Consider the following 26461-nt stretch of genomic DNA (forward strand, 5'->3'; position numbering starts at 1 on the left):
GGGAAAAGGGGGGGGGGCGGGGCCTCGCCGCGCGCGCCGCACCGGGAGGGCGACGGAAAAAGGGGGCGGGGCCGGCGCGGCGGAAGCGCGCGCGGAGCGCGAAGGGGGCGGAGCGGGGCTAGCGGCGGAAGTACGTGCGCGGCCGCGGGCGGAAGTGCGCGGCGGCGCGGCGGGGCGGGGGCCGCATGGCGGCCGCCCAGCAGGCGCGGGCCGGAGCGGGCGCGGAGGGGGCGGCGGCGGCGGCGGCGGCGGCGGCGCGGGCGTAGATCGGCGGCGGGCGGCCCATGGGGAAGTACTGCGCCAGCCTGGGCGTCCTCAAGGGGCCCTGGGACCAGGTCTTCGCCGCCTTCTGGCAGCGCTACCCCAACCCCTACAGGTGCGCGCGGCCCTCGCGGCGCCGGGGCCTCCCCCGGTCCCCCCCCCGGGCCCTCTGCCCCCCCCCCCCCCCCCCAAGGGGCCGCCCCGGCCCCCCCGGGGAGGCTCCGGGCTCCCGGCGCCGCCCCGACCGCCGCCCCCCTGTCCCCGCTGCAGCAAACACGTCCTGACCGAAGACATCGTGCACCGGGAGGTGACGGCGGACCACAAGCTGCTCTCCCGGCGGCTCCTGACCAAGACCAACCGGATGCCCCGCTGGGCCGAGCGCTTCTTCCCGGCCAACGTCGCCCACTCCGTCTACATCCTGGAGGACTCGATCGTGGACCCCAAGAACCGAACCATGACCACCTTCACCTGGAACATCAACCACGCGCGCCTCATGGTGGGTGCGGGCGGGCAGGGGAACGGGCAGGGGAACGGGCAGGGGCGCGCACGGGCCCTGGGCGGCGCCGACGGCTGGGGTTTGTGCCGCAGGTGGTGGAGGAGCGCTGCGTCTACCGGGTGAACCCGGAGAACAGCAACTGGACCGAGGTCAAGCGGGAGGCCTGGGTCTCTTCCAGCCTGTTTGGCGTCTCGCGGGCTGTCCAGGTGAGTGCTGCCGACAGCCCCCGCTTTGCCCCCCCGGTCGAAGAGGTTTTAGTGCTGCTGTTTCCTCCTGCTGGGCTCTACCCCTACCTTGTGCTGTTTTTCTCCCCATCACTCCCACAACCGCCACAAGCTCTTGGGAAGCCCCAAACCGTCCACCTCAGGCGGTGTAACACCTGTGAGCCACTAGGTGTTTGGTCAGGCTGGGACAGAACCCCGTATGCAGCGCCCCTGTATGAGCAGGGGTCCGGGGCTGCACCCTCACAGGCTCTTCTGTTGCAGGAGTTTGGCCTGGCGAGGTTCAAAAGCAACGTGACCAAGAGTACTAAGGGATTTGAATACGTGCTAGCAAAAATGCAAGGTGAGCACCTGAGGGGAGGCTGCGCCTGACCAGGACGGGTCTCAGGGGGGTTACAGGTCACGCTGGCATTGCTCCAGTCTGTGGACAGGCCGCAGCTTGAGCTAAACTGACCGTGAAATCCTTGTCCCTCGCCTTTGCCCCCAAGGGCACAGCCCGCTCTTCCGGAGCGGAGCAGGCAGGCAGCGCGTTCAGGCTCTGCCGCGGCCTGCAGGGAGGCTGGGCAGGGGTGGAGCTGAGGCGGGAGGGGGAAGCAGCACGGCAGCAGTCACGTGCCCGCAGCTTGCTGCGACGTGCCGCGATGCACACGGGTCAGGAACACAGGGTTCCGCTTCTCCCGGCGCGGGGCAGGAGGCAGAGTTCAGGCTCAGGCAGCTCGCGTCAGCCAGGACGGGGTTAGCCGGGGTTGGGGATAACGATTTGTGTGTTACAGGAGAAGCTCCCTCCAAAACGCTGGTGGAGACGGCCAAGGAAGCAACGGAGAAAGCCAAGGAGACGGCTCTAGCTGCTACAGAGAAAGCCAAGGACCTGGCAAGCAAGGCGGCCACCAAGAAGAAGCAGTACGTGTGAGGAGCCAGGCACAGGCAAGGGTCGGGCTGCACCACAGCAGACAGGAACCTCCTTAGATTTTATATTTTTAAACAAACTGTACTAGTCTGACAATCAGCTGCTGGTAGATCCTTTCCAAGATGTAATTATCATTAAAGAATCGACTTCCACCTCTGACTTCGCCTAGGGCTGGCCTGTCTGGCGCAGAGCTGGGCTCCGGGGGGTGCAGGTGCAGGGGGGGCAGCAGGGAGGAGGCAGAGGCGGGTTTGACCAAGTGCCTTTACTGCAACAGTGTCGGGTATGTACAGGGGAGGGGGGCCGAGGAAGCAGTGGGAGCGTGCAGGCGAGTTGCTCAACGCCCTCGCTTCCCCTTCCTGGCCCCGGCGGGCGGCGGAGCGGGCCGGTAGCCGCGTCTGGGGGGGCTGGGCGCTGCCCAGTGCCAGCTGCGGGCAGCCTCGGGCTCCGCGGCGTCCCCACCGTGGCCGGGCCGGCTGCCAGCGCCTCTTCCGCCCTCTCGAAGTGCTTTGCTGCGCGCAGCGGGGGCCGTTAGCTGCGCCGTGCCCGGCTCCGCACAGCGCCCGGGTGCCCGGTGTCCCCCGGTGCCCCGTGCCCGGGCGGTGAGGCTGGCGGCGGCATTTCCTGCGGCACGGGCAGCGGGAGGAGGCCGGCGGTGCGGAAGGCGGCGCCGTCAGGACCAGGCCCCGCGGGGGCTGGAGTAGCTGTGGTCCCTCCCGGTGCTGAAGGCGGCCAGCGGCGGCTCCCCGCCGAACACCGCGCCCTCCACATCCACCTCGGCCTCCTCTGGGCACAGCGGCGAGGGTCAGCGCCCGGCGGCCGCCCCGCACCCCCCTCCCCGCCTGTCCCCCCCCCCGCCCCGTCCCCGCACTGACCTCCGTCCGAGCCCGAGTGCTCCGAGAGCCGGGACGAGTCCAGGCTGTCCGCCCGCAGCCGCTCGCTGCCCGCAGGTGCGAGCAGCTGCTCGAGGCGCTGCCGCAGGCTCCGCTGCTGGCTGCGCAGCCGCTCCTTCACCCGCCGCGCCCTCACCTCCTGCTCCTGCAGCCGCTGCGGGGAACGGGGTCGGGGGGGGGGGGGGCTGTCACCGGGCCCGGGGCGGTGGCAGGGGGACGTGGGGGGGGTTCCCCTGCACCGGGCCGGGCTCACCTGGATGTGCAGCCGGGCGCGGTGCAGGAGGCTCAGCGTGGTGGGCCGGGCCGGCCCGGTACCGGCGGGCACCTGCTGCTTCAGCTGCTCCAGGCAGCGCCGGAGCTGGGCTCGCCTGCGGCCGGGGCGGGCGGCGCTCAGCGCGGGGGCACTGCCCGGTACCGGCCCCGCTCCCGGTCCCCCCCCGCCCCTCCCTCCGCCGGTACCTGTGCTTCTCCAGCGCGTTGTGCACCGACCTGCGGGAGAGCGGGGGCGGTCGGTACGGGCACCGAGCTCTCGGTACCGGCACCGGGCGCCCCCCGTCCCCCCGCTCACCGATCGCTGCCCGCCGCCTGCCGGGCGCGGGCGGGGCACAGCGAGGCGTAGCCGTGCTCAGCCTCCGCCAGGCCCGGCGGGGCCCGGCCGCCCCTCCCGGTGCCGGTGGCGGCGCCGCGGTCCCGGCGCTCCAGGAACTCCGCGGCCCGCAGCAGCGCCTGGATGCTGCCGCCCGCGGGCTCCATGCCTGGGGGGGGTACGGGGAGGGGGCGGGGCCGGCCCGCCGGGGGCGCGCTCCCATTGGCCCCGCCGCGCCCCGCGGGGCTGACGTCGGCGCGCCGGGGCGGCACGTTCGGGCGGGAAAGCGGCGCCTTCAAATTTGAATCGGCGGGAAGGGGCGGGGCCGCGCGGGGGGGGACACGCCCACACCTGGAGGCTCCGCCCACAAGCGGGTGGCTCCGCCCAGCCCGCGGGGCGAGGCCACGCCCCTTAAAGGGGCCGGGGCGCGCCTGGGTGGGCGGGCACGGGGCGGGCGCGCGTGCACGGAAATCCCGGGGCAGTACGCGGGGCCGCGCCCGTTCGCGTGCACGTGTGCACCCGTGGCTACGTGTGCAGGCAGCGCGCGCAGGCGGGCGTGCACGTGCACATGGGTGCGTGCACACCTGCGTGTGCACGCGGGCGTGTGCGCGTGCTCGTGTGCGCGTGCACAGCAGCGCTGCCACCCAGCCCGCGCCCAGTGTGGCCGCTGTCCCCCCCCTCGCACCCGCCCCGCTGCCACGTTGGGGCACCTTCACCCCCCCCACCCCCCCACCCCGCGCACCCACGGGTGCCCCGCCGCCCCCCAGCCCCGCAGAGCACAGCCGGGCGGCACGCAGCGCTCGGAGCCGTTTATTGGAACCCTGCCCCCGGTGGAAGGGGGCGCCGGGGGGCCCCCCGGGTGGCAGCCAGCCCCCCCCACCCCCACCCCCACCCCACCCCACCCCGGGGCGCGGGCGGCCCCGCCGTCATGTGAGGGCTGTTTGCACCGTCTCAGGACAGGCCCCGGGGGCGGGGGAGACTCTGCCCTGGGCCCAGCAGCAGCCAAAGTTCACCTGAAAAAACGCAACGAAGCAAAAAGGGCCCCAAGCAGATCTCCAGCCCCGCGGGCAGGAGCCTGGCGGCGGCCCCGCGAGCCCCACCTGGAGCAGGGGCACGGCCACCACGCGCGGGGTGAGGCGGTCCTGCGCCCACCGCGGCCCCGCCGGCACGGCGTGGTGCCGGGCACGGAGCCCTACTGCCGTGGAGCCGCTCCGCAGCCTCGGCACAGCCGCTCCCAGCGGTCCTGCGTCCTCCTACGGAGCCCGGTCTTGCAGCCGGGGGGGCCTCACCGGCTCCGGGAGCGCCGTGGCGCGGGCGAGAGGTGCACGGCGTAGCAGTGCGTGCAGACACGCACGGGTTTCGGCTGGCCGTAGTGCGGCAGCGCGGCGGTGTGCGGCGAGCAGCGGGCGCAGAAGATCTGTGGGCACAGAGACGGAGTGGTGCTGAGCAGGTCCAGGACCCCCGCAGCCCCGTGCCTGGCCCCGGAGCCCCGTGCCCGGCCCCAGCCCCCCGTTACCTTCCCGCAGCTGCGGCAGTGGTGCCGTCGGCGCAGCAGGGTGAAGGGCGCGCGGCAGGCACAGCACTGGCTGCACGTGCTGTCCGGCACCCACTCCGGCCGGCCGTGGGCTCCCGCTGGGGAAAACACAGAGGTGAAAGCTCCCTGTGGCCCCATCCTCACCTTGGCCACAGCAACGTCCCCAGCCCTGTGGTGCCACCGTGCCGGCACCGTGCCCCAGCCGAGGGCAGCCCCCGTGACCCTCACCTGCCCTCCGGAGCCCGGCTCCCTCCGTGGGGCTGTGGCACAGGGGGCAGTCGGCTACTCGGGGTGCGTCACCCACGTGCAGCTCGCCGTCCTCTTCTTCTGCAGGGACAAGGGAAGTAGACTCAGTGGCCAGGACACGCAGCAGCCTCTGCCCGGGTGGCTGCCAGCAACCCCAGCCGGGTGCTGCGGCCACATCGTCCCCACGCCTGCTGCCACGGCCCCGTCTTGCCTGGAGGAGAGGAGCCGTGCCCCGTGCCCCGTTACTCACTGCTGGTGCCCAAATCCTCTGAGGGGTCCCCCTGCGAGGCAACGATCTTGAAGACCGTTTTCAAGATGCTCCGCAGGTCGCTGGCGAAGTTGGTCTGGAGCTGATCGGCCACCCCTGCGCCGCGAGAGCGGGGCTCTTGGTGCTGCTGGGGGGGCGCGGGGTGGCCAGGGGGAGGCGAGGCGCTCACTCACCTGAGATGCAGACGAAGAGGGTGTGCAGCATGTCCTTGGTGCTGCTGTAGTGGGAGCGCAGCTCCGACCAGCGGGCAGCCGGTGGGGCCTCGAGCCGTGGCCCTGGGCTACTTTTGGGTGGCTGGGGGCTGTACGGGGGGAGGCGATGGTCACCCACGGGGCGGCAAGAAAAATCTGGACACCCCGGCGCCGCTCCCTCCCCACGCAGACCCTCACGTGCCTGTCCGTGCCTGGGCTCTCCACGGCACTGGGAGGGCCCAACCGCCCCGTGCAGGTGTGGGGTGGGGGGGTGGTGTGCGGGGCCTCCAGGAGACCCCACGGAGCAGGGGGACCTGCTCCAGGCATGGCTGCCCCCCAGGTCGGAGGGGTGGCCGGACTGCAGGGATCCTCCAATTCGGCTGCGCACAGGCTCCTCTCCAGCAGGCAGAGCTCCTCCGCTGACAGCACCCGCAGCAGGTCCCTGCGGCGAGGGGACACAGTGAGCCCTGTGTCACCTCCCCACCACCACCCCGCGGAGGCAGCCGTGTCCCCTCCTCTTGCCCCCATACCTGATCTTCTTCAGGAGGTTGTAGAAGGGGCTGAAAACCCGCGACATCTGCTCGGGGCCGCGCTCCAGGCTGAGGGGACCCTCGGGGTAGATGAGGAGGCCGCTGCGAGGGGACGGCGTGTGACACGGGGTGGCCGCTGGGGCTGGCACGGGGCACCCCCGGGCACCCGTCTGCAGGGGGCTGCACCCACCTGATGATAGCCAGGCGCGGGATGGTGAACATCAGCAGCGGCTCGTAGCCGTCGATCATCTCCTGGGTCAGGTAGCCCGAGCGCAGGGCTCTGTCGGGTGGGGGACACGCAGCCTTACAGCGGGGCTGGGGCAAGGCCAGGGGGCTCAGAGCCCCGGCCCCCCCTCCCCGTGTGCCGTGCCCCTCACCTCTCCACCGTCTCGCAGAAGAGCACGATGATCTCCTGCTGCCTGTAGATCTCCTCGGGGGACTTGACCGCCACCAGCGAGGACACGTAGCTGGAGAGTCGGGGGGGCCGTGAGGTGCCACCAGCCTCCCCCGAGCCCCCCCATCCCAGCACCCCGGCCCCTACCTGAGCTCGAACTCCGCGAAGAGCCGGTCGAACTGGACGAGCGCAGCCCGCACGGGCTCGGGGTAGGTGCCGGGCTGGCTCAGGCTCTGCTCCCGCAGCACCGTCCGCACCAGCTCCAGGCTGCACAGCAGGTTCCTGGCCCGCGGCCGCAGCTGCTCCCCCTCCGCCTCCTCCACCTCGATGAAGGTCCCCGCCAGGAGACACTGCCGGGACCGAGGGGGAGTCAGGAGCCGGCCCCCGGGAGTCTGCCTGTGGTGGGGTGCGCCCCTCGCCCCCCCAGCCTGGGGGACCCGGTCTCCAGCGCCCCCTCCCCGGGGCGCAGGGCTCACCTCGGCAGCGAACAGCATGTGGTTCCCCAGGTTGTCCACCAAGAGCTCCTCAGGGAACTTGACCAGGTAGTCGCGGCTGTGCCGCTGCGTGGGGATGCACTCCTCCATGATGCGCTCGATGACGGCCAGCAGGTGAGCCTGGGGAGGGCACGGGCGTCACCCGCAGCCACCCCCATGGGGACCGGGGGACGCGGTGGGGCCGTACCTGGCTGAGGTGGAGCTGGTTGAGGAGCACCAGGTACTGCTGTGGGTCCAGCTCGGCGTCCAGCCCGTTGATCTCGGCCACCACCCGCGTCACCCGCTCGTCGGCAAAGAAGAACTGCGAGAGCAGCCGGGGGTCGGAGCGCTGCGGGGAGAGCGGAGGGGCGATGGGGGGGTGCCACGCCGCAGGGCACCGGCTGGGGTCTGCTCCCGGGGGGCAGCACCCCGCGGGGCAGCCCCGCACCGAGCGCTCCCGGCCGAGGCGGCCGTCCCCACCCGTGCCTCAGTTTCCCCAGGGCAGAGCAGGATGAACAAGCTCGCCTGCATCCCGCGAGCGTGGGCACGGATCCGTGCGCAGCTGTAAACACCGGACCAGGTGAAAGGTCCGCAGGAAGGCTCCCGGGCAGGGAGCGCTGGGGCACCAGGAAACGAGCTCCGTGCCCCGCTGCTCCCTAAATCTCTCCGCAGGGCCGGGCCCGCAGGGCTGGGGGTGCCGAGGCCCGGTCCCGGCGGCGCTGGGGTGGGCGCGGAGCTGCCCGGTCCCGTCCCGTTCCCGTGAGTCACCGGCCGGGCCCGCCGGCACCGCTCCCTCCTCCGCCCTGCCCCGGGAGGGCCGGGCCCCGCCGGGCTCCCGGCACCCACCGGCGTCGCGGCGAGCCCCCGAGTCCCGCTGCCCGGCTCCGGTGCCCCCGGGGCCGCCTCCTCCCTCCGCAGCGCAGCCCCGGGGCTGCCCCCGTTCCCCGCCCGGCAGCACCGGCAGCGCTCCCCCCCGAGGGGGCTCCGTCCGCCCCCCGCCCCGGCTCGGCCCCGGGTGCCCACCGGCCCCGGTACGCGGGGGCGCCGCTCCGGGGGCACCGGGGCTGGCGGCCGCCCCGTCCCCGGTACGGTCCCCGGCGGCCCCGACGGGGCGGGCGGCGGCGGCCGTCGCCGCCGCTCTCACCTTGGGCCGGTGCAGCCACCTCCGGAGGGCGGCGGGCAGCATGGCGCGACCGGGAGCTCCGCCGCCGCCGCCCGGCTCCCCGAGCCCGCCGCTCGCCGACGGGGCGGGCCGGCACCGGGCACCGCCCGGGGGCGTGACGGGGCGGTGTCCGCCCACCTTCGGGTCTACGGCCGCGGGGACGCGGTCGGCCGTTCCCCGTCGCACCCCTGCCCGCCCCGCCCGGCCCGGCCCGCGGCGGGACCCGGGGCTTGCCCGGTGCCGGCGGCCCCCCGACGGGCCGGTTCCTCGCTGCCGTCTCACCGCGGGCGGATCCCCGTCGGGGCGGGCAGGGTGCCCGGTGTCGGTGCCCGGTTCCCTCCCGCTCCTCCCGGTTCCCCCGTGCCCCCGCGGCCCCTCCGGTGCCCGCCCCCGCCGGCCGTGGGCTGCAGGGCGGGACGGTCCGGGGGCGGGCGGCTGCTCCCACACGGCACCGTGGCCCGGGATGTTGCGGACGGCGATAACTCCGATGGCTCAGAGCCTAACGAGGTCAATTCACCAGCCAAAAATCCACTGGGGACGCACCGAGGCACCACCCGGGCGGAGGAAGTCCCTGAGTCACGGCTGGCACGGCCGGTCCCGGGGGGCCCGCTGGGCTCGGCTCCGCCATGCCCGAGCACCGCGCCCACGTCCCCGGTACCGTGAGCGGGACCCCTGCCCCCCCCCAACTGTGGGTAGCGCTGTGTGTTGGGGCTGGGGGCTCAGGGGGTGTCCTCGTCCCCATGTACTGCGCTCATCCCGCTGCAGGAGGCCCGCCGGCACGAGGCTGTGGCGTGGATGGAGGCATCCCACGGGGGATTTTTGGGGCGACGTGCTGTAGGGGGACAGGGGGGCGAGGGGCTGAGCCGGCCCCAGCTCTGCCGGTGGGTTCGGGGTGCCCCGGGGGGGGCCTGGCGGCGCTGTCCGCGCACAGCACCGGGAGCAGGGTGCTCGGACGCCCCTGGGCGCGGGCCCCGCTGCACTCCCCGCAGAACCGAGGGGGGGGCTCCGACGGGACCCCCCCCGAAACCTGCGAGCCCCCCGCACCGAGCTCCGGGCCTCGGGGGCGGGCAGAGCCCGGCGGCGGCTCCCGCCGAGCCTCCTCCGGCCGCCGGGCGGCGCCCCGGTGCGCGGCGCTGCCCGCTCGGGAAATGGCGGCGGCGGCTTCGCCTCGCCGGGCCGCCCCCCCCCGGGCAGGGGGCCGGACGGGCCGCGCCGCCATATTGGCTGTTGTCCTGTCTGCGGCGGGCGCCGGGCCGCGCTCGCCATGACTCGCAGGCGGAACAAGGCGGCGGCGGCCACCGGCGGCTCCGCCAACCGCCGAGAACGCCCCGGGGGTGCCGCCGGGCCGACCCCCCCCGCCCCGCCGCCGCCGCCGCCGCCCCCCCCGGAACCTCCCGCCCCGTCCGAGGTGGCGGCGGCGGCGGGCGGCAGCGCCGAGCCGGGCAGAGCCGCCCCGCAGGTACCGGGGGGAGGGGTCCCGGAGGGTTCGGGGGCCCCGCGGGGTCTCCGGGGGGTGCGGAGCTTGGGGGGCGGCCGGGGGTGCCCGGGGGGGGCCGGTGGGGCGGGGACGGCGGCGGCTCCCCGTGCACCGCCGGGGGGTGCGGGGGGGCTCCGCGCTGCTCGGGGCCGCCCCCCGGGGAGGGGCCGGAGCCCTCGCCCCCCGGCAGTGCTGGGGGGCCGCTCCCCGAGCCGCCGGTGCTCGCCTGCAGCCGGGGGCCGGCCGCTCCCGCAGCCCCTGCGCGCCGGGACCGCCGTGCAGCCGCCCCCCGGGGGCTGGGGGTGCGGTGTGCGCCCCCCTCCCGGGGGGGCGGGGGGTGACCCCCCCAGCTCCCTGTGCCCGGGGGGCCGCGGGGGGCCGCAGCGCCCGCGGGGCGGGCTGGCCCCGCTGCTGGGCGATGCTGCCCGCTGTCCCCAGGGTGCTGCCGCCACCCGCTATGGGGGCACGCGGCGGGACCGGGGGGCACGGGTCCCCGCTCCGCAGGGGTGCGCTGGGTGCCCTGGGCAGCGCCGTCCCCTACAGCATCCCCTACAGCAGCGGTGCCGCCTGCCCCTGCTGCAGCGCGGGGTGGTCCCGCGGCCACCGCCCCCCGGCCCGCAGCCGCCCGGGGGGCTGCGCGCCCCCCACCCTCTCCTTGGCCTCTGACCTTAGCGTCACCTTGAGCCCGGGGGACGCCATCTGTTTGGCAGCGGCGGCTCGGTGTGCGCTCATTGTCGCGGGGCCCGCCGCAGCCGCAGACAATGGGGGCCCCCGCGCAGCGCTCGGCTCGGCGCGGCCTCCGGAGAGCCCGCAGGCTGCGGCCCCGTGCCCGCTGCCGTGCCAGGCTGCGAGCCCCGTCCCGTCCTCCCCGCGCACGGAGAGCACCGGGGGCTGCTCCCCGCCCTGGCGCATCCTTGCTGCTGGGTTTGCAGAACAAAGAGGTGGGCGGGGGGGCTCAGGGGGTGTGGGTGCTGTGATAGGGGGTCTGCGATGGGCAAGGAGGGAGCGTGGTGGCTGCAGGACCCCCAGGCCGGCCCTGCGGGGTGACGTCCGCGGGTCCTGCTCTGCCCTGGGAGTTTCCTTGGTCCCGCTGTAGCGCAGGTGCAGGGGGAGCTGCTGGTGGCCTCGCAGGCTGGCGTGGTGCTACCTGGTGGTGGGACCGGCTCTTGAGCACAGCGTGGTCCACCCAGTGGTCTGAGACGCTCACAGCTGGCACATCTTAAGCCCGAGGCCGCTCTGTGCTGCTGGGACAAGGCGCAGACCCACGTGTAGCCTGCGAGAAGTGCTCCGGTTTGATGCCAGCATCCCGAGGGCTGCCCTGGTGCCAGGCTGGGCCCCGCCGCGAGCCGTGCCGTGCCCCGGGGTGACTTGTGGCCCGTGTGTCCTGCCGCAGGGGCTGCCCACCGCCAACCAGTCGGTGCAGACGTGCTGCCTGCTCTGCCACCGCGAGCGCAAGGACTGGGGAGGGCCGTCCCACAATGGGCTGGTTTCCCCCGGCGAGAGGCTGCCGCCAGACTTCGTGCCAACGCTCGTGCAGAACCTCCTGGGAGAAATGCCGCTGTGGATCTGCCAGAGCTGCCGGAAGAGCGTGGAGGAGGAAGAGCGGCGGGCGGTGCAGGAGCAGGCCCTGGCGGTACGCGGCCGGGCAGCGGCGGGTGGCAGGGCTGGGTGTCCCGCGAGCGTGGCCTCGCAGCATCGATCGCCCCGTGGCGTGAGCTGGGTGTGCAGACCCCCTCCTCGCCGCGACCTGAGCTCCTCGAGAGTTGCTCGGGTGGGTCAGAGGGTGGTACGGAGGCTTCCCTGGCAGCCTGAGCAGTGCAGGAGCTGCCTGCCTGGCAGGGCCGGCGGTGCCGCTGCTTCTGTGCCAGCCCCGCTGCACAGCGCCTTGTGCTCGTCTTCCCCGCGCTGCCTGGCCCAGCCCTGGGGCTCTGGGCTGCGGGCACCCAGGGCGATGGGGCAGCGTGTGCCAGGGCGGGTGCCTGCCTGCGTGCGGGGCTCGGGGGGCAAAGCGGTGACTTCCCCTGTGGGTCTATTTAGCCCTGGCCTTTGGCATCCACCTGGCTTGCTGGCCTGGGCCCTGGGAGCCAGGGTGCGTCGCTGCTGGATGGAGGCAGCGAGAGGAGCAGGGGCTCGGATCAGTGGAGGGGGTCTTGGCCCCAACACCGCGGGGCTGAGGGCGTCCCGCCTCCCCCAGGGGCCCGCTGCTGCTTCACTCCGTGTTTTCCTTGCCAGGTCTCGTTATCCCACACGTCCTGCAAGTCGCAGTCTTGTGGGGGTGGCTCCCACTCCTCTTCCTCTTCCACCTCCTCCTCCTCCTCCTCGTGCCACGGGAACTCAGGGGACTGGGACCCCAGCTCTTTCTTGTCTGCTCACAAGCTCTCGGGGCTCTGGAACTCGCAGCACACCAACGGGGCCGCGCAGGGCAGTCCCCTTGGGGCCCCCCCTGCAGCACTAGGTGAGTTGAACCCCTGCGGGGCTGAGCAGAGCTTTCTCCCTGCTCTTCGGCTGAGGCTGCTTCCTTGCAGGCACCGGTCCGGCGTGCAGGGGAGGTGGGCTGGGTCTCTGCATGCCGGCTGGGTGCCTGGGTGCCACCCTCTGCTGTGTGCCACCCTCTGCTGCAGCAAAGGCAGAGGTGCTGGGCTTTCAGAGCGTTCTGCTTTGCCGTGAGTGCTGCTCCAGCACCGTGTTGGCGTGCCACGCTGCGGGCAGGGTAGAGCGGGGTGGCTGCAAGCATGCTTGAGCTGCTTTTCCCCCCCAGAAATGGCCAGGGGACGCCAGGCAGTAGCCAGGCCCTCGCTCTGCTTTCCTTTCAGGCGACAAGCACCCCAGCCTGGCTCTCTCCCCAGAGTGTGTCGGCCAGGCTCCTGCCGCGGCGCCGGGGCTCAAGGCCTGTCCCTACAGCCACGCGGCCTCCCCCGCAGCCGGCAGCGCCGCCCCGGGCTCGCCTCTGCCTACCTCACTCGACTTCTGCAAGACGCTGCCGAAGCAGTTCAAAAGCATGTGCCGGAGGGCCACCCCGCCAGGTGCGTGCGCCGGGGCAGGGCTGGCCTCGTCCTCCCAGCCCGCTGCTCTGCGCTGCCTTCTCCAGCCCCCTCTTTCCCCTCGCTCTGCTCCATGTGGGGCTGGGCCAGGTCCTGCGGGGGAGACAAGGGGCTGCCGAGGCCCCTTGTGAGCAGGGATGGCTTCGAGCCCACGTTCCCTGCGGGGAGGCAGGGTTGGTCCCGTGGAGAAGCAGCCCAGAGAGCAGAGGTGCTCGCTGTCCTGCTCCCTCCGGAGCAGCCCCTGTGCTTTGTCTGCTGGCTGAGGATGCGCTGTGGCACCTCTTGGCACTAGCAGACGTGTGGGAGCCTTCTCTAGGCTGGTGTGGAGCTCGTGCTGAGGGACCCGTGCGATTTTGGGCGCGGGGTGGCTCTGAGCATGTCCCTGGCCCACGTAGGACAGCCAGCATCTGACCGTCTCTGCTTCTGCCCGCCCGCAGGTGAGGCCTTCCACTCCTCAGAGCACCATCAGCACTCGGACCTCACCGCTCCTCCCAACAGCCCCACCGGCCTCCCCTCGCAGCCGCCGGCGCTGGTGCCCTCCAAGCAGCCCCCCGCCCACCCGGGGCCCTTCGGCTCCCCTCCGCACGTCCCGCCGGGCTCCTCCCCGCAGCCCGCGCTCTTCCCCGCGCCCAGCGTGCAGGCGGCAGCCCCGAAGCCAGCGTCCGAGCCCCCTCCCGCTGGCGTCGCCTCCCACGGCCCGGGGTCGTGCAAGAGCCCCCACCTGCCCCCCGCCAACGTGCCGCTGCTGAAGATGCCGCCTCCGCTTTCCGGCTGCGCCCACCCGTGCAACGGGCACTGCAGTACTTCGCTCATCCCTCCGCCTGCCTCCCACCAGCTGCCCGGCACGAACAGGTGAGCGGGCGACCCCTGCGTGCTTCCAACCTCTCCTCCTGGCCAACACGCCCCCTCTCCCGCCCTGCCCAAGGATGCTCCTTCCCCATGTGAAGGCACCGACCGCTCTGGAGCGGTGGTGCAGAGCTGCCGTGGTTGCGGGCCGGTTCCGTAGCCGCAGACCCCTGGTGTCAGGGGGTTAAGCCCTTTTTCTCCCCGTGTGTCTTCTCTGTGCGGTTGTCCCGTAGTACTGCGGTGCAGAAGAGACTCTGCTCGCTTGCTCCTCCTCCAGTTAAAAGACCCAGAGGAGCCGCCTGGCCAGCCTGCTGGTGGCCACCAGGACCTTTGTCAGTGAGACCCAAGGGACCGGGCAAAGGTCCTCGAGAAGACGAAGCCCGCGGACCGCTGGTTCTGCTCGCCCGCTCCTCTGGCCCTCTTCGGGCTGCCTGTGCCTGGGAAGAGAGCACGCTGAGCCCAGGGCGCTGGTCCCTCTCCGCTGCTTAGCGCTCGCCGCTGAGGGCCGGCCGGGTCTCGAGCAGGAGCTAGAGGAATGGCGCTGTGGGCTCTGCCCCGGCCACCCCGGCCTTGAGCTGGGCGGGCCGTGCCCGCGGGAGTCGGGCCCGCCCGCGCGTGGGGATGTCTGGCAGCTGCGTGCGGTTCCAGCGTTTCTCTCCCGTGCTGCCTGCTGCCCCCAGTGAGTACCGCTCCCTGCCCTGGGATCAGCTCGTGGCCTCGCAGGGGATGGTTTTTGGAGCTCTGCCGTGCCAGAGGCGCTGGGAGGCGAGGAGCTAGAGGTGCCTTCTGCTCTGGGCTCCTCCACTGCAGGAGGAGGGTGCAGGGGATGGGGTTTGTCTGCCCTGCGAATCGTGCTCCGGCACGGGAGGGGTGCTCCTACACACCCAGCGCCGGGTGATTCTGAGCCCCTGGGTTCCCCCTCACCTCTTGCCCTTCTCCCCAGGGACCCCTCTTGCAAAGGGCACAAGTTCCCAAACGGCACCGGCTGCCACCCGCCGCAGCCGTGCGAGGCGGACGAGGGGCTCGGGGAGGACGAGGACAGCAGCTCGGAGCGCAGCTCCTGCACGTCCTCCTCCACCAACCAGAAGGACGGCAAGTTCTGCGACTGCTGCTACTGTGAGTTCTTCGGCCACAACGCGGTGAGTGAGGGGCTGCTCTGCAGCCGCCCCCGGTCTTCGGGCTCGGCTCTGCTCTGTGCTGTGAAGTTATGAAGTCTGTGTGGAGGGTGGGAAGGTGGCAAGCTCGGGCCGCAGCTGTCCTCTGCCACCATGTGTACCCCCTGCACCCCGTTGATTTCCCTCCTGCCTCATCAGCTTGTTGGTCCCCTTGCTCCCAGCCTTCTGCCTGTCAAACCCTGTGGCTTGGAAGAGAGTTTGGCAGGGGCTGTGCTCACTCATCCCGCTGTGACCTCAGGGACAGGAGCGGTTGGGGAGGGCAGTGGGGGACCTATGTGGAAGCTGGGGCTGCCTGTGCTGGTCCCTGTGCCTGCCAGGCCTGACAGGTTTTGCCTCCCGCAGCCCCCAGCCGCTCCCACAAGCCGCAACTACGCCGAGATCCGGGAGAAGCTGCGTTCGCGCCTCACCAAGAGGAAAGAGGAGCTGCCACAGAAGCTAGGGCACAACAGCGGCTCGGGAGAGCCGGCTGTGGATCACCGTAACGTGGACGAGCTGCTGGACTACATCAACAGCACGGAGCCCAAGCCCCTGAACAGTGCCAAGGCGGCCAAGCGGGCACGGCACAAGCAGAAGAAGAAGGTGAGGCTGGGCAGAGGGAAGGGCTGCTCTGTGCCACGTCCTGTTGTGCCGGGTGGGGAGAGCATGCAAGAGGGGAGGCCTGTCCTCCTCATCTTGGAAGGTCAGGCCAAGACTGCGAGGGCTTTGCCTTCTCTCTCTTCATCCTTTTGGTTTCTTCGGCTCTGTGTCCTTTACTGCCCCTCTGCCCTGAGGTGACAGCAGTGCTCCGTGGGGGGAGCTTCCATGGGGGGCTTTCCTGTGCCTCTGTTCATACAGAGGGTACCCAAAACACCTGGGAGGGCCAGACTGCTCTGTTCTGCCTGCTGCAGGCTGGGGCTCTGATAGACAGCACGGCTCTGTAGTGGAGAGAGGCAGTGCTGTGACAGCTTCTGCTGTTTGCTGCTGCCTCGTGCCCAGAGTGGTGGCTGTTGTGGTGCCCACAGTGGACACCTGACAGTTTGGGAGCTGTGGACGACATGGGAAAGCCGTACTGAGCACTAGCCCTCAGTTTGCTGCCTGACAAGGCTAATGCGCGGCCTGCATGCGTGTCTCTGACCCATCTGATCTTCTCCTGTGTTGCAGGAGAAGGAGAAAGCCCAGCTGGAAGCGGAGGCCCAGAAGCGAGCAGAGCGCGCCCCTGCAGCCAGCCAGACCAGGGAGCCGGCCGAGGAGAAGCTGCTGGAGTGGCCGGAGCTGGAGCTGGAGCGAGTGAACAGCTTCCTCAGCAGCCGGCTGCAGGAGATCAAGAACACCATCAAGGACTCCATCCGGGCCAGCTTCAGCGTCTATGACCTCAACCTGGACGTCAACGACTTCCCCAAGAAGGCAGCTGTCCTGGAGCAGAAGAACCTGCTCTCCCACCTCAACGGCTCCTCCGACCTGCAGGACATAGACCTGGCCCTCGCCCCGCTCAGCCTGGGCCCCGCCAAGAGCCACGCGCTGCTCCGGGGCGAGCTGGGCCCCCGATGGGGCGAGGGGCCGGGGGAGCCGCCGCCAGCCCCGCCGGCTGAGAACGGCGTGGTGAAGCGCCTCAGCGCCGTGCCCAGCCTCTCCCGCATGATCTGGGTGCAGTCCAAGGCCGCGGACTCCGCCGTGGACGGTAGCGGGCTGAGCCCGGAGCCCAAGGAGGGGTCGCAGCCCAAGGGGCTGGAGCCACCGGAGCAGGCGCCGGCGGGAGGCCGGCAGCGGAAAAACAAGCGGCAGAGCGGGCAGGTGAAGAAGGGGGACGGTGCTGCGGCGCCCGGGGGCCAGGCCAGGCTGGAGAGCCCTGGCGCGAAGGGGCAGGTGCTGGGAACCAAGCACCCTTCGAAGCCCGGCGCCACGGAGCCGCAGCGGGCGGGTGGCTGCGCCGAGGCGGTGGAGGGCAGCAAGGGGCAGCCCTGGGGCTGCGGCAGCGCCAGGCCGGAGAAGGAGAGGAGCGGCGACTGGAAGGGCCGGAGGGGAGAGGGCAAAGCTGAGCTGCCGGATCCGGCACAGCCGCCCAACGCGGCCCCCGGGGACCGGCAGCTGCCTCACCCCACTGCCCGGGGGGGGTCCCCCCAGCCCAAGGGCAAGAGCAGGAAGAGCCGGAACAAGGTGGAGAAATCCAGTACCTCTATTGGTGAGTGTCAGCGGTTCTGTTCTATGGTCCCTTCCCCAAACCAGCCCTTCCCCTGCCCGCTGCCACCCCCCTTCCCGTCCCCGTGCCCTGGTGGGGGGAGTCCCGTCCCTGGAAGAACGGTGATGGGAGGGAGCTGGGCGTCCGGCATGCCACCATATCATGCTGACCCGTTGTTCTCTGCCTTGCCAGATGACGTGTTCCTGCCCAAGGACTTAGACGGGGTAGAGATGGACGAGACTGACCGAGAAGTGGAGTATTTCAAGAGGTGAGATGGCGTCACCTGGCACGGGACGGGGGCTGGGTCCGGGAGCTGGCTCTCAGCCCCGGGCTGGTCGGGGAGCTGCTGGCTCATGGGGGCTCTCTCCTTTCCCCGCCAGGTTCTGTCTGGACTCTGCCAAGCAGACGCGCCAGAAGGTGGCCGTGAACTGGACCAACTTCACCCTGAAGAAAACCACTTCCAGCGCAGCGCAGTGAGGCGCGGGGCCGCCCCCCCCCGCCCCCGGCCGCTCCGCTCTCCTCACTGTGCCCCTCGCCACCGCCCTCCCCGGGGGTCCCCCCGGCTCTCCTCTGTGGGGTCCCCCCTCGGGGGGGTCCCGGTGCTCTCCTGCCCCGCGGGACCCCCGGGGCTCCCTTCGCCCCCTTCCTCCCCGCCGCGGGGTCACCCCCGCCCCGGCCGTCCCCTCGCCCCTCTCCGCCCGGCTCCCTGCGGGGAAGAAAGGCCCGTGCTGGACCCAATAAAGAACTTTTTAATTTTTTATTTTATTTAACCCCAGCCTCTGCTGCTTTTGTTCTGCGCCCGGGGGAGGGGGGGGCTCGAAGAGCTTTCGCGCGCGCCTTCTGAGGAAGTTTGGCCTCCGAGGCGACCCGTAGGGAGTGCGGAAGGAGGGGAGCGGCTCGCGGCGTTGCTAGGCGGCAGCCCGGCACTTCCGGCGGGCGCCATTTTGTATCCGGGGCGGCGGCGCCATGGAGGCCGCGGCGGGCAGGAAGGTGAGGCAGCGGCCCCCCGGCCCCCCTCGGCCCCCCCCCACCCCCCCCCCCGGGGCCGCCTCTCTCCGCCCTCACCTCGCTTCTCCCCGCAGCGGCAGCGGGAGGAGGCGGCCGAGTCGTCCGAGCTGTCCGGGGAGGAGGAGGACGCTGACTACGTGCCCTACGTGCCGGTGAAGCAGCGCAAGCAGCAGATGGTAACGGGGGGCCGGGGGGCCGGGGAGGGCAGGGCGGCCCCGTCCCGCTGCGGCGCCTCACACCCGGCCTCCCCGCGGTGCCCCCCAGCTGCAGAAGCTGCTGCAGATGCGGCGGAAGGTGGTGTCGGAGGAGGAGCAGCGGGACAGCGGCGGCGAGCAGCGCGGCGACGAGGATGACATCCCCCTGGGGCCACAGTCTAACATCAGCCTGCTGGACCAGCACCAGCACCTCAAGGAGAAAGCGGAAGGTGGGGGGGGGGAAGCTGGCGGCAGGGCCGGGCGGCTGGTAGGCCCGGGTGGCCGTCTGGGGGTGCTGGGGCCATCTCACGGCTTCCCTGACTCTCCCCAGCTCGGAAGGAGTCGGCCAAAGAGAAGCAGCTGAAGGAGGAGGAGAAGATCCTGGAGAGCGTGGCGGAGGGCCGAGGTGAGTGCTGGGAGCTCTGTGGGCTGCGGGCACATCTGTAGAGCTGTCGGGCAGCAGGAGGGGCGCTGCCTGCCTTGCAGTGCTCGGTGATGTTCCACCCTGGGGTTGGGAAAGGGATCCCGCCATGAGTTCCCCAGCTGGCCTCTGACTGCCTGGCTTAGCTGGGAGCGTGCTGGAGCAGGCCCCTAGACCCAGCAGGCTGCAGCCCTCAGTGCTCCTGCACCCGGAGGTGCTGGCTGGCTCACTCTTACCCTAACGTCTGCGTGCATGGAGGTGGAGAGCGCTCTCTGATCTCGTTGGCCTTGTTCTTGCAGCCCTGATGTCAGTGAAAGAGATGGCAAAGGGTATCACCTATGATGATCCCATTAAAACCAGGTGCGTTTCACAGCGTGGAAGTTGTCTTTCCGGAAACCTCAGTTCCTCGCAGCTGACAAGAGCAAGACGCTGCGCAGCCTGGTAGGAAGAGCACTGCTCTGTGGCCACCAGCTTTACCGCACTGCCTGGCTTCATGCCTCTGTACGTCAAATCAAAGGCTGCTGAGTTGTTCAGGATGTTGTTTTATGTGCAGTAAGACTTGTTAGAATGCATTTACGTAAAACTTGAAGGCTTGAGCTGGGCTTTCAGATTTTGGGGAAGACTAAGTAAGAGAAAAAAGGGGAAAGCTCAAGGAGCCAGCGCTGCTCAAAGCTCCGCAGTGTCAGGGAAACAACCAGGATGTGTCCAGGTGCTGTTGGCGTGGTTCACCCATTACTTCGAGGCTGCTCTCGGGTGTTAGCTTGGGGCTTCGTACTTGGAGCTGGGGGAGGTATTTCATGGACTGGCTTGGGTCTGCTTATGAAGCCCCTTGGGGTCACCTCTTCTCCATGGTGGGATAACAGCTCGGCAGGGAGTTCTCCTCGGCCTCTGTTGGTGCTGCTGGCTCTGAAGTCCCGGGACATTTTGCATCCTGACCTTCCTCTCTTGCCTTCCCAGCTGGAGAGCACCTCGTTACATCCTGGGCATGTCCGAGGCCCGGCACGATCGCGTCCGCAAGAAGTACCACATCCTGGTGGAGGGGGAGGGCATCCCGCCTCCCATCAAGAGCTTCAAGGAGATGAAGTTTCCAGCAGGTGGGACCTGGGGGGGGTCTTCTCTGGGGACACTCGTGTCCGGCAGCGAGCAAAGGTGTCAGATCTTTTGCGCTGTCCTAGCTTAAATTCACAAGTGGTTGCGTCACCTGGCTGCTGCTGTCAAATGGCTGCTGCTGAGGGAGGAATTAAAAGGGAAAACGGGGGACAAACTTTGGGTAGCGAGCGTGCGTGTCCCTTGTTCTCTGACAGCTATCCTGAGGGGCCTGAAGAAGAAGGGAATCCAGCAGCCAACGCCTATACAGATCCAGGGCATCCCAACGATGTGAGTGCTCTCACCCCCTCCCAGGAGTTGTTTCCCCCCCCCCCCCCCCCCCACCAAGCAGGGTAAAGCGGGCGCCGTGCCCTGGTGACAGCGAGCCCCCTCACCCTGCTCAGGCCTTGAGGCCTGACCCCCCTCTGTAATTCCGTGGCTCACCGTCAGCCCTGTTTCTCCGGCAGCCTCTCGGGAAGGGATATGATCGGCATTGCCTTCACTGGCTCTGGGAAGACCTTGGTGTTCACCCTCCCCGTTATCATGTTCTGCCTGGAGCAGGAGAAGAGGCTGCCCTTCTCCAAGCGGGAGGGACCCTACGGGCTCATCATCTGTCCCTCCGTGAGTGCCTGGGGTGCGGTGGAGGCGGGGAGGAAGCTTTTATCGACGTCAGGCACCGATCCCACGCTCTCCCCGCGTGGGAAGGAATTAACGTGCAGGAATTAACGCGTTCTCTCTCTGCAGCGGGAGCTGGCCCGGCAGACGCACGGCATCATCGAGTACTACTGCCGCCTGCTGCAAGAGGACGGCCTGCCCCCGCTGCGCTGCGCCCTCTGCATCGGGGGCATGTCCGTCAAGGAGCAGATGGAGACCATCAAACAGTAAGGCCCGGCTGGGGCGGAAGCCCTTTGGTCAGGAGCTGCGCTCGCGTTTGCTGGCGGGAGGCCGAGGGGTGGCGGCCTGCCTGCGGCGGGGGCCAAGGGGACGTGCCAGGCAGATGGTGCGGGCCCCGGGTGTTGTGTGGGGCAGGAATCCACGCGCCCGACCGCGGCTTTTCTCGTCCCACAGTGGCGTGCACATGATGGTGGCGACCCCGGGCCGCCTCATGGACCTGCTGCAGAAGAAGATGGTGAGCTTGGACATCTGCCGCTACTTGGCCTTGGACGAGGCTGACAGGATGATCGACATGGGCTTCGAGGGGGACATCCGCACCATCTTCTCCTACTTCAAGGTACTGGGCTGGTACGATACGAGCGCCCTGAAGCTCGATGCCTACACCCAGCTCTTTGGGCGAGCGCTGAGTCCTTGCCTGTGCCCTGTTCCCCGCGCAGGGCCAGCGGCAGACGCTCCTCTTCAGTGCCACAATGCCCAAGAAGATCCAGAACTTCGCCAAGAGTGCCCTGGTGAAGCCCATCACCATCAACGTAGGGCGAGCGGGTGCTGCCAGCCTGGACGTCGTGCAGGTGAGGTGGTTGGGAGCTCCCTGTGTGGAACCCAGCATGGTTCTCGGGGGCGCTGGTACCTCTCCCTGCCAGCCGTGGGGTTAATTTCTCTGCTGTCTGCCCGACCCGTCTCTGTGCTCCTTCCTAGGAAGTGGAGTACGTGAAGGAGGAGGCCAAGATGGTGTACCTCCTCGAGTGCCTGCAGAAGACTCCGCCACCCGTGAGTAACGCGCTCTGGCTGCCCCGGGCACGCCGCAGCCCCCAGCTGGGTGCTGGCTGGCAGCGGGGACGTGGCCGTGGCGCTGCCAGGCTCTGCCCTGCGTGGGGGCGGGCGCAGGAGGGAGCCGTGCTCCGTGTCGGTGCGGGGCCTGGAGCCGTCGCAGCCCCAGTTGGGCGGGAGGGAACGGGTTTCTCGGGGCGCCGTGCTCTTTGCCAGCACGCGCAGGCCGCTTTTGCCAAGGTGTCTGCGTCGTGGCAGGTGCTGATCTTTGCGGAGAAGAAGGCCGACGTCGATGCGATCCACGAGTACCTGCTGCTCAAGGGCGTGGAGGCTGTGGCCATCCATGGGGGCAAAGGTCGGTGAGAGCGCCGGGGAGGCGTGAGCCTGTCTGATCCCACTCACGGGGTGTAGGGTCCCAGCACGCAGCGGTCTGCGATGCTCCGAGGGAGGACTGTGCTGGTGTCGGCAGTCCTAGGAGTGCGCGCCGCTGTGCTCGCTGTTACAGCAGGTGTAAACGTCGTGCAGGTCCCTCTGCCCCTTTATTTGGGGAAAGGATGCGGGGGTCCTCACGCAGGCCGAGTGGTGCTCGCCTTTGAGGCCGCGGGGGTTGCTGCAGGAGGTAGGACCGGGAGCTCTGCCCCCGCTGATCTCCTGCGCTGGGCCTTTGCAGATCAGGAGGAACGGACGAAAGCCATCGAGGCCTTCCGGGACGGGAAGAAGGACGTGCTGGTTGCCACCGATGTCGCTTCCAAGGGCCTGGACTTCCCGGCCATCCAGCACGTCATCAACTACGACATGCCGGAGGAGATCGAGAACTACGGTGCGGAACGGGCGCTGCGGGAGGGCGTCTGCGTGGGTGCAGGGCTGCGTGCCTGTCCTGCTGCTCGCTGGGCCAGGGGCTGGCCGTCGCGTTGCCTTTCCCCGAGCCTGACCCTCTCTGCTTCTCTGCAGTTCACCGCATCGGGCGCACGGGCCGTTCAGGCAACACCGGCATTGCCACCACCTTCATCAACAAAGCCTGCGGTGAGCACCGGCTGGGGGAGTCGGGGGGTGGGCTGCAGCCCCGAGCAGCCGGACAAAGCTGCCCTGGATTTGACGCGGGAAATGTTCCCAAGCAAGCAGGGATGAGTAACGGAGGGGAAGTCAGGGCTCTGCACGTCGTCCTTGGGGCGCTCTGGGGTCGGGCTCCTGCTGGGGCTGCGTCTGATCCACGTCTCTGCCCCCAGACGAGTCGGTGCTCATGGACCTGAAGGCTCTGCTCCTGGAGGCGAAGCAGAAGGTGCCACCCGTGCTCCAGGTGCTGCACTGCGGGGACGAGACCATGCTGGAGATCGGAGGTGAGAGAGCCCGGCTCGGAACTGGGAACTTCTGCGGGGACTTGGGCTGCAGACGGCGCCCCCGTTGCTCGCGGGGCGGCTCCTGCCTCCCTGCCCTGCGGGGTGCTGCCTCGTCGCCCGGCCTGGCGTGGTTACAGCTCAGCCTGACCCCGTTCCTCCCGTTACAGGGGAACGCGGCTGCGCCTTCTGCGGCGGCCTGGGCCATCGCATCACGGACTGCCCCAAGCTGGAGGCGATGCAGACCAAGCAAGTCAGCAACATCGGCCGCAAGGACTACCTGGCCCACAGCTCCATGGACTTCTAGCCTGGCTGGGTTTCGGTTCCCTTTCAGCCGGGGCTCGCATTCCAGAACCCAGAGCGGGCCTGGACCGGAGGCCTCTCCTGCGCTGCTGTCGCCTGGTCTTGGGGCTGTTGCTCGCCCAAACTCCTGCGCTAGGTGTGTGGAGCAGTACTGCAGCAGCCCACTACAGCAGCACGCTGCTGTGAGGTGCTGAGCAAGCAGGTAGCGGCGCCCAGTGGGACGAGGAAGCTCCAGGGGCTGCTCCCCCTGCCCAGTGGTGTGTCCAGGGTCTTACACGCTGCCCCCCAAAGCCCCTCAGCCTCGCCCCCGTACCTCGTTCCGTGCGTCCTCAGCTCGTGGCTGTTCCCGTTGCCACCAAAAGAGCCCTGATGCAGCCGGGCTGGGCGCGCCGCGCTCGCGTCGGGCGGTCCCCTGAGAGCTTCCCCCGCTCTCGCGGCATGCGTTCTGCCCCGCTGCCCCCCTGCGAGAGGAAGGGCGGACGGACACCTCCTGTGGCCCAGCCTCTGCCCCTCATCCCACACACCAAAAAGGGGAAGTCTCTGCGAGAAGGAAGTCCGTCTGCCCCGCGCAGTTGCTTCGGCTGCAGTCACGTTTCTGTGCCGCTGCCTGCCCGAGTCCCGGAGCCTCGCACTGACCGCCGGGGCTGCGCGGGGCCCATGGAGAGCCCGGTGAAGGATGGCATCCTCTACGTGCAGCACTGCAAGTTTGGGAAGGTAAAGGGCAGAGGGGGGATTTGAGGCTGGCTACAGGGTTTGCCCTGATCCGTTTTCACGCTAGGCCTGCACCCCCCGCTGCTGGGGAAGGGGGGGAGCGGAGCCAGACCCCTTTGGGCCCCCCAGGGCGAGCCCTGCGCTCCGTAGCCCCCCCCCAGCGGGCTCCCCCGCGGCCCAGGGGACCCATCCGTGCGGGCACCTGCTGGTGCTCAGCCCCGCGTGCTGTGTCCCTCTCCTCGCTCGGTCACCGCCGGACTCCTGATGAATAAAGGCGTGGTAACGAGGCGCGGCTCCGTGCCTGTGCGCCCGGGGTGGCAGCGGGCGTGGGACGGTGGGCTGAGCATCGCCCTGGGGCGGCGCTGCAGGGAGAGCTGCTGGGCTTGGGACGGGCAGCGGGTGCCGTGGCCCTGCGGGGACCTTGCGGGTGCCTGTGGCGGTCCCTGTAGGGTGGATCCAGCGCCAGGGGGCTGTAAGGTGGGGTGTTCATCGCTGGATGTGCGGGGCTGCCATCGTGCCCCCGGTGCTCTCAGAGCTGCTCCCGCCTCCCTGCCAAGCAGGAGCCGAGTCCCGGAGGTGAAACGGGCGGTCCCTACGTGCGTGGGGCCGGTGTCCTGCCGCGTGGGAGGCAGCAGATATTCTGGGTGCTCGGCAGCGTGTTTTTTTTTTTTCCAGGGCGGAGGCTGGGCCGTGTGCTTCGAGGTGCACGGGGCCACGCACCCCCTCTATTCCATGACGGGCTGGGAAGGCGCTGGTACCGCAGAGCTCCCCTGGGAGGAAGCGGGCTGCGAGCTGCAGGGCCTGGCTGTGCTGAGGCCCCGTGCAGATGTGAGGCTGCCAGCAGGAGCCCCAGCAGCTCAAAATGGCTTTAATTTGCATCGCGATCCGTCCTGAGAGCAGCTCACGGGGCTCAGCTGCAGCAGCAGCAGCGGCAGGCTGGCCTTCGCAGCAGGGAACAAAGCACAGGACCTGGTGCTCAGCGAGCCGCAGCGAGTGATGCTGAGGGCGCTTGCAGCGAGGCCCCTGCCTCTGTCCCGTCCCCTGTGGGCTCCGCAGAGGCGGCGCGGACGTGGCAGGCAGCTCTGCTGACCCTGTTTTTTTCCCCCCTGTCTGTGCCCTTCCTGCGCTCCAGCGGTCCTGGAGGAAGGTGCGGGCGCAGCTCTTCGCCGCCAGCCCCTCCGGCGTGGCCCGCATGGAGAAGTTCGACGTGCGGGACGACGGCAAGGCGCTGGGCAAGTCCTCCCTGCGCCGCTGCGCCCGCCGCGTGATCCGCCTCTCGGACTGCGTCTCCGTGGGCCCCGCGGGGGCCGAGAGCTGCCCCAAAGCCACAGCCGCCTTCTACCTCACCACCACGGAGAAGAGCTACGTGCTGGCGGCCGAGCAGCGGGACGAGTGGATCGAGCAGCTCTGCCAGCTGGCTTTCCAGGTACCGCCGGCACCGCTCGCGCTGCTCCCGGCGAGCCCGGGGGGGCTGCGCTCACCTCCCTCTGTTTCAGGGCACCAAGCGAGCAGCGCCGGGCAGCGCCAAGCCCCAGCCCGGCACCGACGTCCCCATGGAGGAGAACTCCCTCTACTCCTCGCGGCAGGACCGTACGTGCGGCGACGGGGCCGGGGTGGGCTCGGGCTGGGCGCGGCGGGGCTGACCCCGGCCTCGCTCCGCTCCCCCAGTGACCGATTTCCCGGTGCTGCTGCTGCGGACGGACGCGGCCACCCGCTGCGGCCTCCACGGGCACTACCTGCTGGCCGCCCTGCCCCACAGCCTGACGCTGAAGGACGCGCAGTCCCGGCAGCCCCTGCTCACCTGGCCCTACCCCTACCTCCGAAAATTTGGCCAAGATCAGGTGCGTGCCCCTCGCCCTCCCCGCGCCCGGTGCCTGCCCCCGGCAGCTGCCAGCCCCTCACCCTGCCCTCCGACCCCGCAGAACGTCTTCTCCTTCGAGGCCGGCCGCCGCAGCGACTCCGGCGAGGGCACCTTCACCTTCAGCACCCCGCGGGCCCTGGAGCTGTGCCGGGCCGTGGCCGCCGCCATCGCCTCCCAGCAGCAGGGCAAGGACGCGGCGGAGCCCCAGCTCTCAGCGCAGAGCCTCGAGCCCCCTCCAAGGGGACCGGGGGCCAAGGAGCCCCAGCCCAGCCCGCCTGTGGGGAGGGCGCAGCCCGGCTCGCACCCACCGCCCCCCCGTCTCTGCTTCCACCCCTCGGAGCCCGAGCCCCCCGGCCCCATCGTCTACGCCTCCATCGCTCGGGGCCAGCAGCCTCTCTTCGGGCCGGGCCGGCCGGCACCCGGCGAGCCCTGGGCGGGGGGGAAGCCGCCCCCCGAGCACCTCTACGAGAACATCTTCACCGCCGAGCCGGGGCCGCCCGGTGCCCCCCCGGAGGAGGAAGAGGATGAAGAAGAAGAAGAAGGGCGGTGGGAGCTGGGCAGCCGCCAGGCCCCCGAGGGCCGCAGCAGCGAGGCCGCTCACGTCTACGACCCCCGCAGCTCCCCGGCCCCGCGGCGGGGCAGCCCCCAGCCCCCTCCCCAGCAGCCCTGGGGCCGGGGGGCGGCGGAGGAGCCCCCGGGGGGGCGCCCGGGCCCCAAACCCCCCGGCAACCTGCGGGCCCGCTTGGTGCGCCTGCTGAGCCGGGAGGGGCCGGGCCCGCGGGACTGGCTCTGAGCCGCCCCGGCTCCGTTCGCCTCTGCTGCTCAATAAACGGCCTGCGCCGCACCCGGCTCCGCTGCTGCTCCGCGGGGCCGCGCACCGGGACCGGCCCCGGCCGCGGGAACGCGCCCGCCCCCCCCCCCCCCCCCCCCGAGCCCCGTCCCGTCCCGTCCCTCCCCGCCAGGGGGCGCCGCCGCGCCCGCCCCGTCGGGGGGTGGCGGGGGTGGGAGGGGGGCGGGCCGCGCGCGCG

General features: G+C 70.6%; 6 protein-coding genes across 14 annotated transcripts; 4 read left to right on the forward strand and 2 right to left on the reverse strand.

Moving 5' to 3' along the window:
- The first annotated feature begins 159 nt into the window (after positions 1–159).
- On the forward strand, positions 160–2044 carry PRELID1 (PRELI domain containing 1). The gene is made up of 5 exons (XM_040573913.1): positions 160–376; positions 532–757; positions 850–963; positions 1243–1321; positions 1752–2044. The coding sequence occupies exons 1-5, from the start codon at positions 285–287 to the stop codon at positions 1886–1888; spliced, it is 648 nt and encodes a 215-aa protein (XP_040429847.1). The 5' UTR covers positions 160–284; the 3' UTR covers positions 1889–2044.
- Positions 2045–2137: 93 nt separating this feature from the next.
- MXD3 (MAX dimerization protein 3) lies at positions 2138–3540 on the reverse strand. Of its 2 annotated transcripts, none has more exons than XM_040573916.1 (5): positions 3344–3540; positions 3235–3264; positions 3029–3143; positions 2758–2929; positions 2138–2668 (listed from the first exon to the last, which is right to left on the reverse strand). In XM_040573916.1, the coding sequence occupies exons 1-5, from the start codon at positions 3526–3528 to the stop codon at positions 2556–2558; spliced, it is 615 nt and encodes a 204-aa protein (XP_040429850.1). In that variant the 5' UTR covers positions 3529–3540; the 3' UTR covers positions 2138–2555. The 2 variants fall into 2 exon arrangements, with proteins under 2 accessions (XP_040429850.1, XP_040429851.1); XM_040573917.1 differs by having other exon boundaries at positions 3235–3303.
- A 617-nt stretch (positions 3541–4157) lies between these two features.
- LOC121078097 (lateral signaling target protein 2 homolog) lies at positions 4158–8265 on the reverse strand. 4 transcript variants are annotated; one of them, XM_040573898.1, is made up of 13 exons: positions 8142–8265; positions 7206–7346; positions 7001–7138; positions 6672–6874; positions 6508–6597; positions 6321–6410; positions 6131–6232; positions 5803–6042; positions 5583–5710; positions 5392–5505; positions 5124–5219; positions 4878–4990; positions 4158–4778 (listed from the first exon to the last, which is right to left on the reverse strand). In XM_040573898.1, the coding sequence occupies exons 1-13, from the start codon at positions 8181–8183 to the stop codon at positions 4647–4649; spliced, it is 1629 nt and encodes a 542-aa protein (XP_040429832.1). In that variant the 5' UTR covers positions 8184–8265; the 3' UTR covers positions 4158–4646. The 4 variants fall into 4 exon arrangements, with proteins under 4 accessions (XP_040429832.1, XP_040429831.1, XP_040429830.1 ...); XM_040573897.1 differs by having other exon boundaries at positions 4878–4993; XM_040573896.1 differs by having other exon boundaries at positions 5124–5222.
- Positions 8266–8599: 334 nt separating this feature from the next.
- On the forward strand, positions 8600–17623 carry FAM193B (family with sequence similarity 193 member B). 4 transcript variants are annotated; one of them, XM_040573831.1, is made up of 10 exons: positions 8600–8813; positions 11030–11269; positions 11869–12091; positions 12450–12659; positions 13115–13529; positions 14467–14662; positions 15041–15277; positions 15839–16856; positions 17046–17121; positions 17234–17623. In XM_040573831.1, the coding sequence occupies exons 2-10, from the start codon at positions 11189–11191 to the stop codon at positions 17328–17330; spliced, it is 2553 nt and encodes an 850-aa protein (XP_040429765.1). In that variant the 5' UTR covers positions 8600–8813; positions 11030–11188; the 3' UTR covers positions 17331–17623. The 4 variants fall into 4 exon arrangements, with proteins under 4 accessions (XP_040429765.1, XP_040429762.1, XP_040429763.1 ...); XM_040573828.1 differs by lacking the exon at positions 8600–8813 and adding an exon at positions 9399–9618 and having other exon boundaries at positions 12483–12659; XM_040573829.1 differs by lacking the exons at positions 8600–8813; positions 12450–12659 and adding an exon at positions 9399–9618.
- A 146-nt stretch (positions 17624–17769) lies between these two features.
- DDX41 (DEAD-box helicase 41) lies at positions 17770–23859 on the forward strand. Of its 2 annotated transcripts, XM_040573880.1 has the most exons (17): positions 17770–17843; positions 17936–18037; positions 18126–18285; positions 18387–18461; positions 18776–18836; positions 19434–19570; positions 19781–19853; positions 20030–20183; positions 20307–20443; positions 20631–20793; positions 20894–21025; positions 21153–21224; positions 21483–21579; positions 21895–22044; positions 22176–22247; positions 22451–22561; positions 22729–23859. In XM_040573880.1, the coding sequence occupies exons 1-17, from the start codon at positions 17820–17822 to the stop codon at positions 22863–22865; spliced, it is 1857 nt and encodes a 618-aa protein (XP_040429814.1). In that variant the 5' UTR covers positions 17770–17819; the 3' UTR covers positions 22866–23859. The 2 variants fall into 2 exon arrangements, with proteins under 2 accessions (XP_040429814.1, XP_040429812.1); XM_040573878.1 differs by having other exon boundaries at positions 17780–17843; positions 21153–21579.
- Positions 23231–26333, forward strand: DOK3 (docking protein 3). Its single transcript, XM_040573894.1, has 5 exons — positions 23231–23575; positions 24705–24998; positions 25069–25162; positions 25241–25413; positions 25495–26333. Exons 1-5 carry the CDS (start codon positions 23231–23233, stop codon positions 26224–26226), a joined length of 1638 nt encoding a protein of 545 aa, XP_040429828.1. The 3' UTR covers positions 26227–26333.
- The last annotated feature ends 128 nt before the right edge of the window (positions 26334–26461 follow it).

This window comes from Cygnus olor, chromosome 14 (assembly GCF_009769625.2).
Source record: "Cygnus olor isolate bCygOlo1 chromosome 14, bCygOlo1.pri.v2, whole genome shotgun sequence".
Classification (NCBI taxonomy): Eukaryota; Metazoa; Chordata; class Aves; order Anseriformes; family Anatidae; genus Cygnus; species Cygnus olor.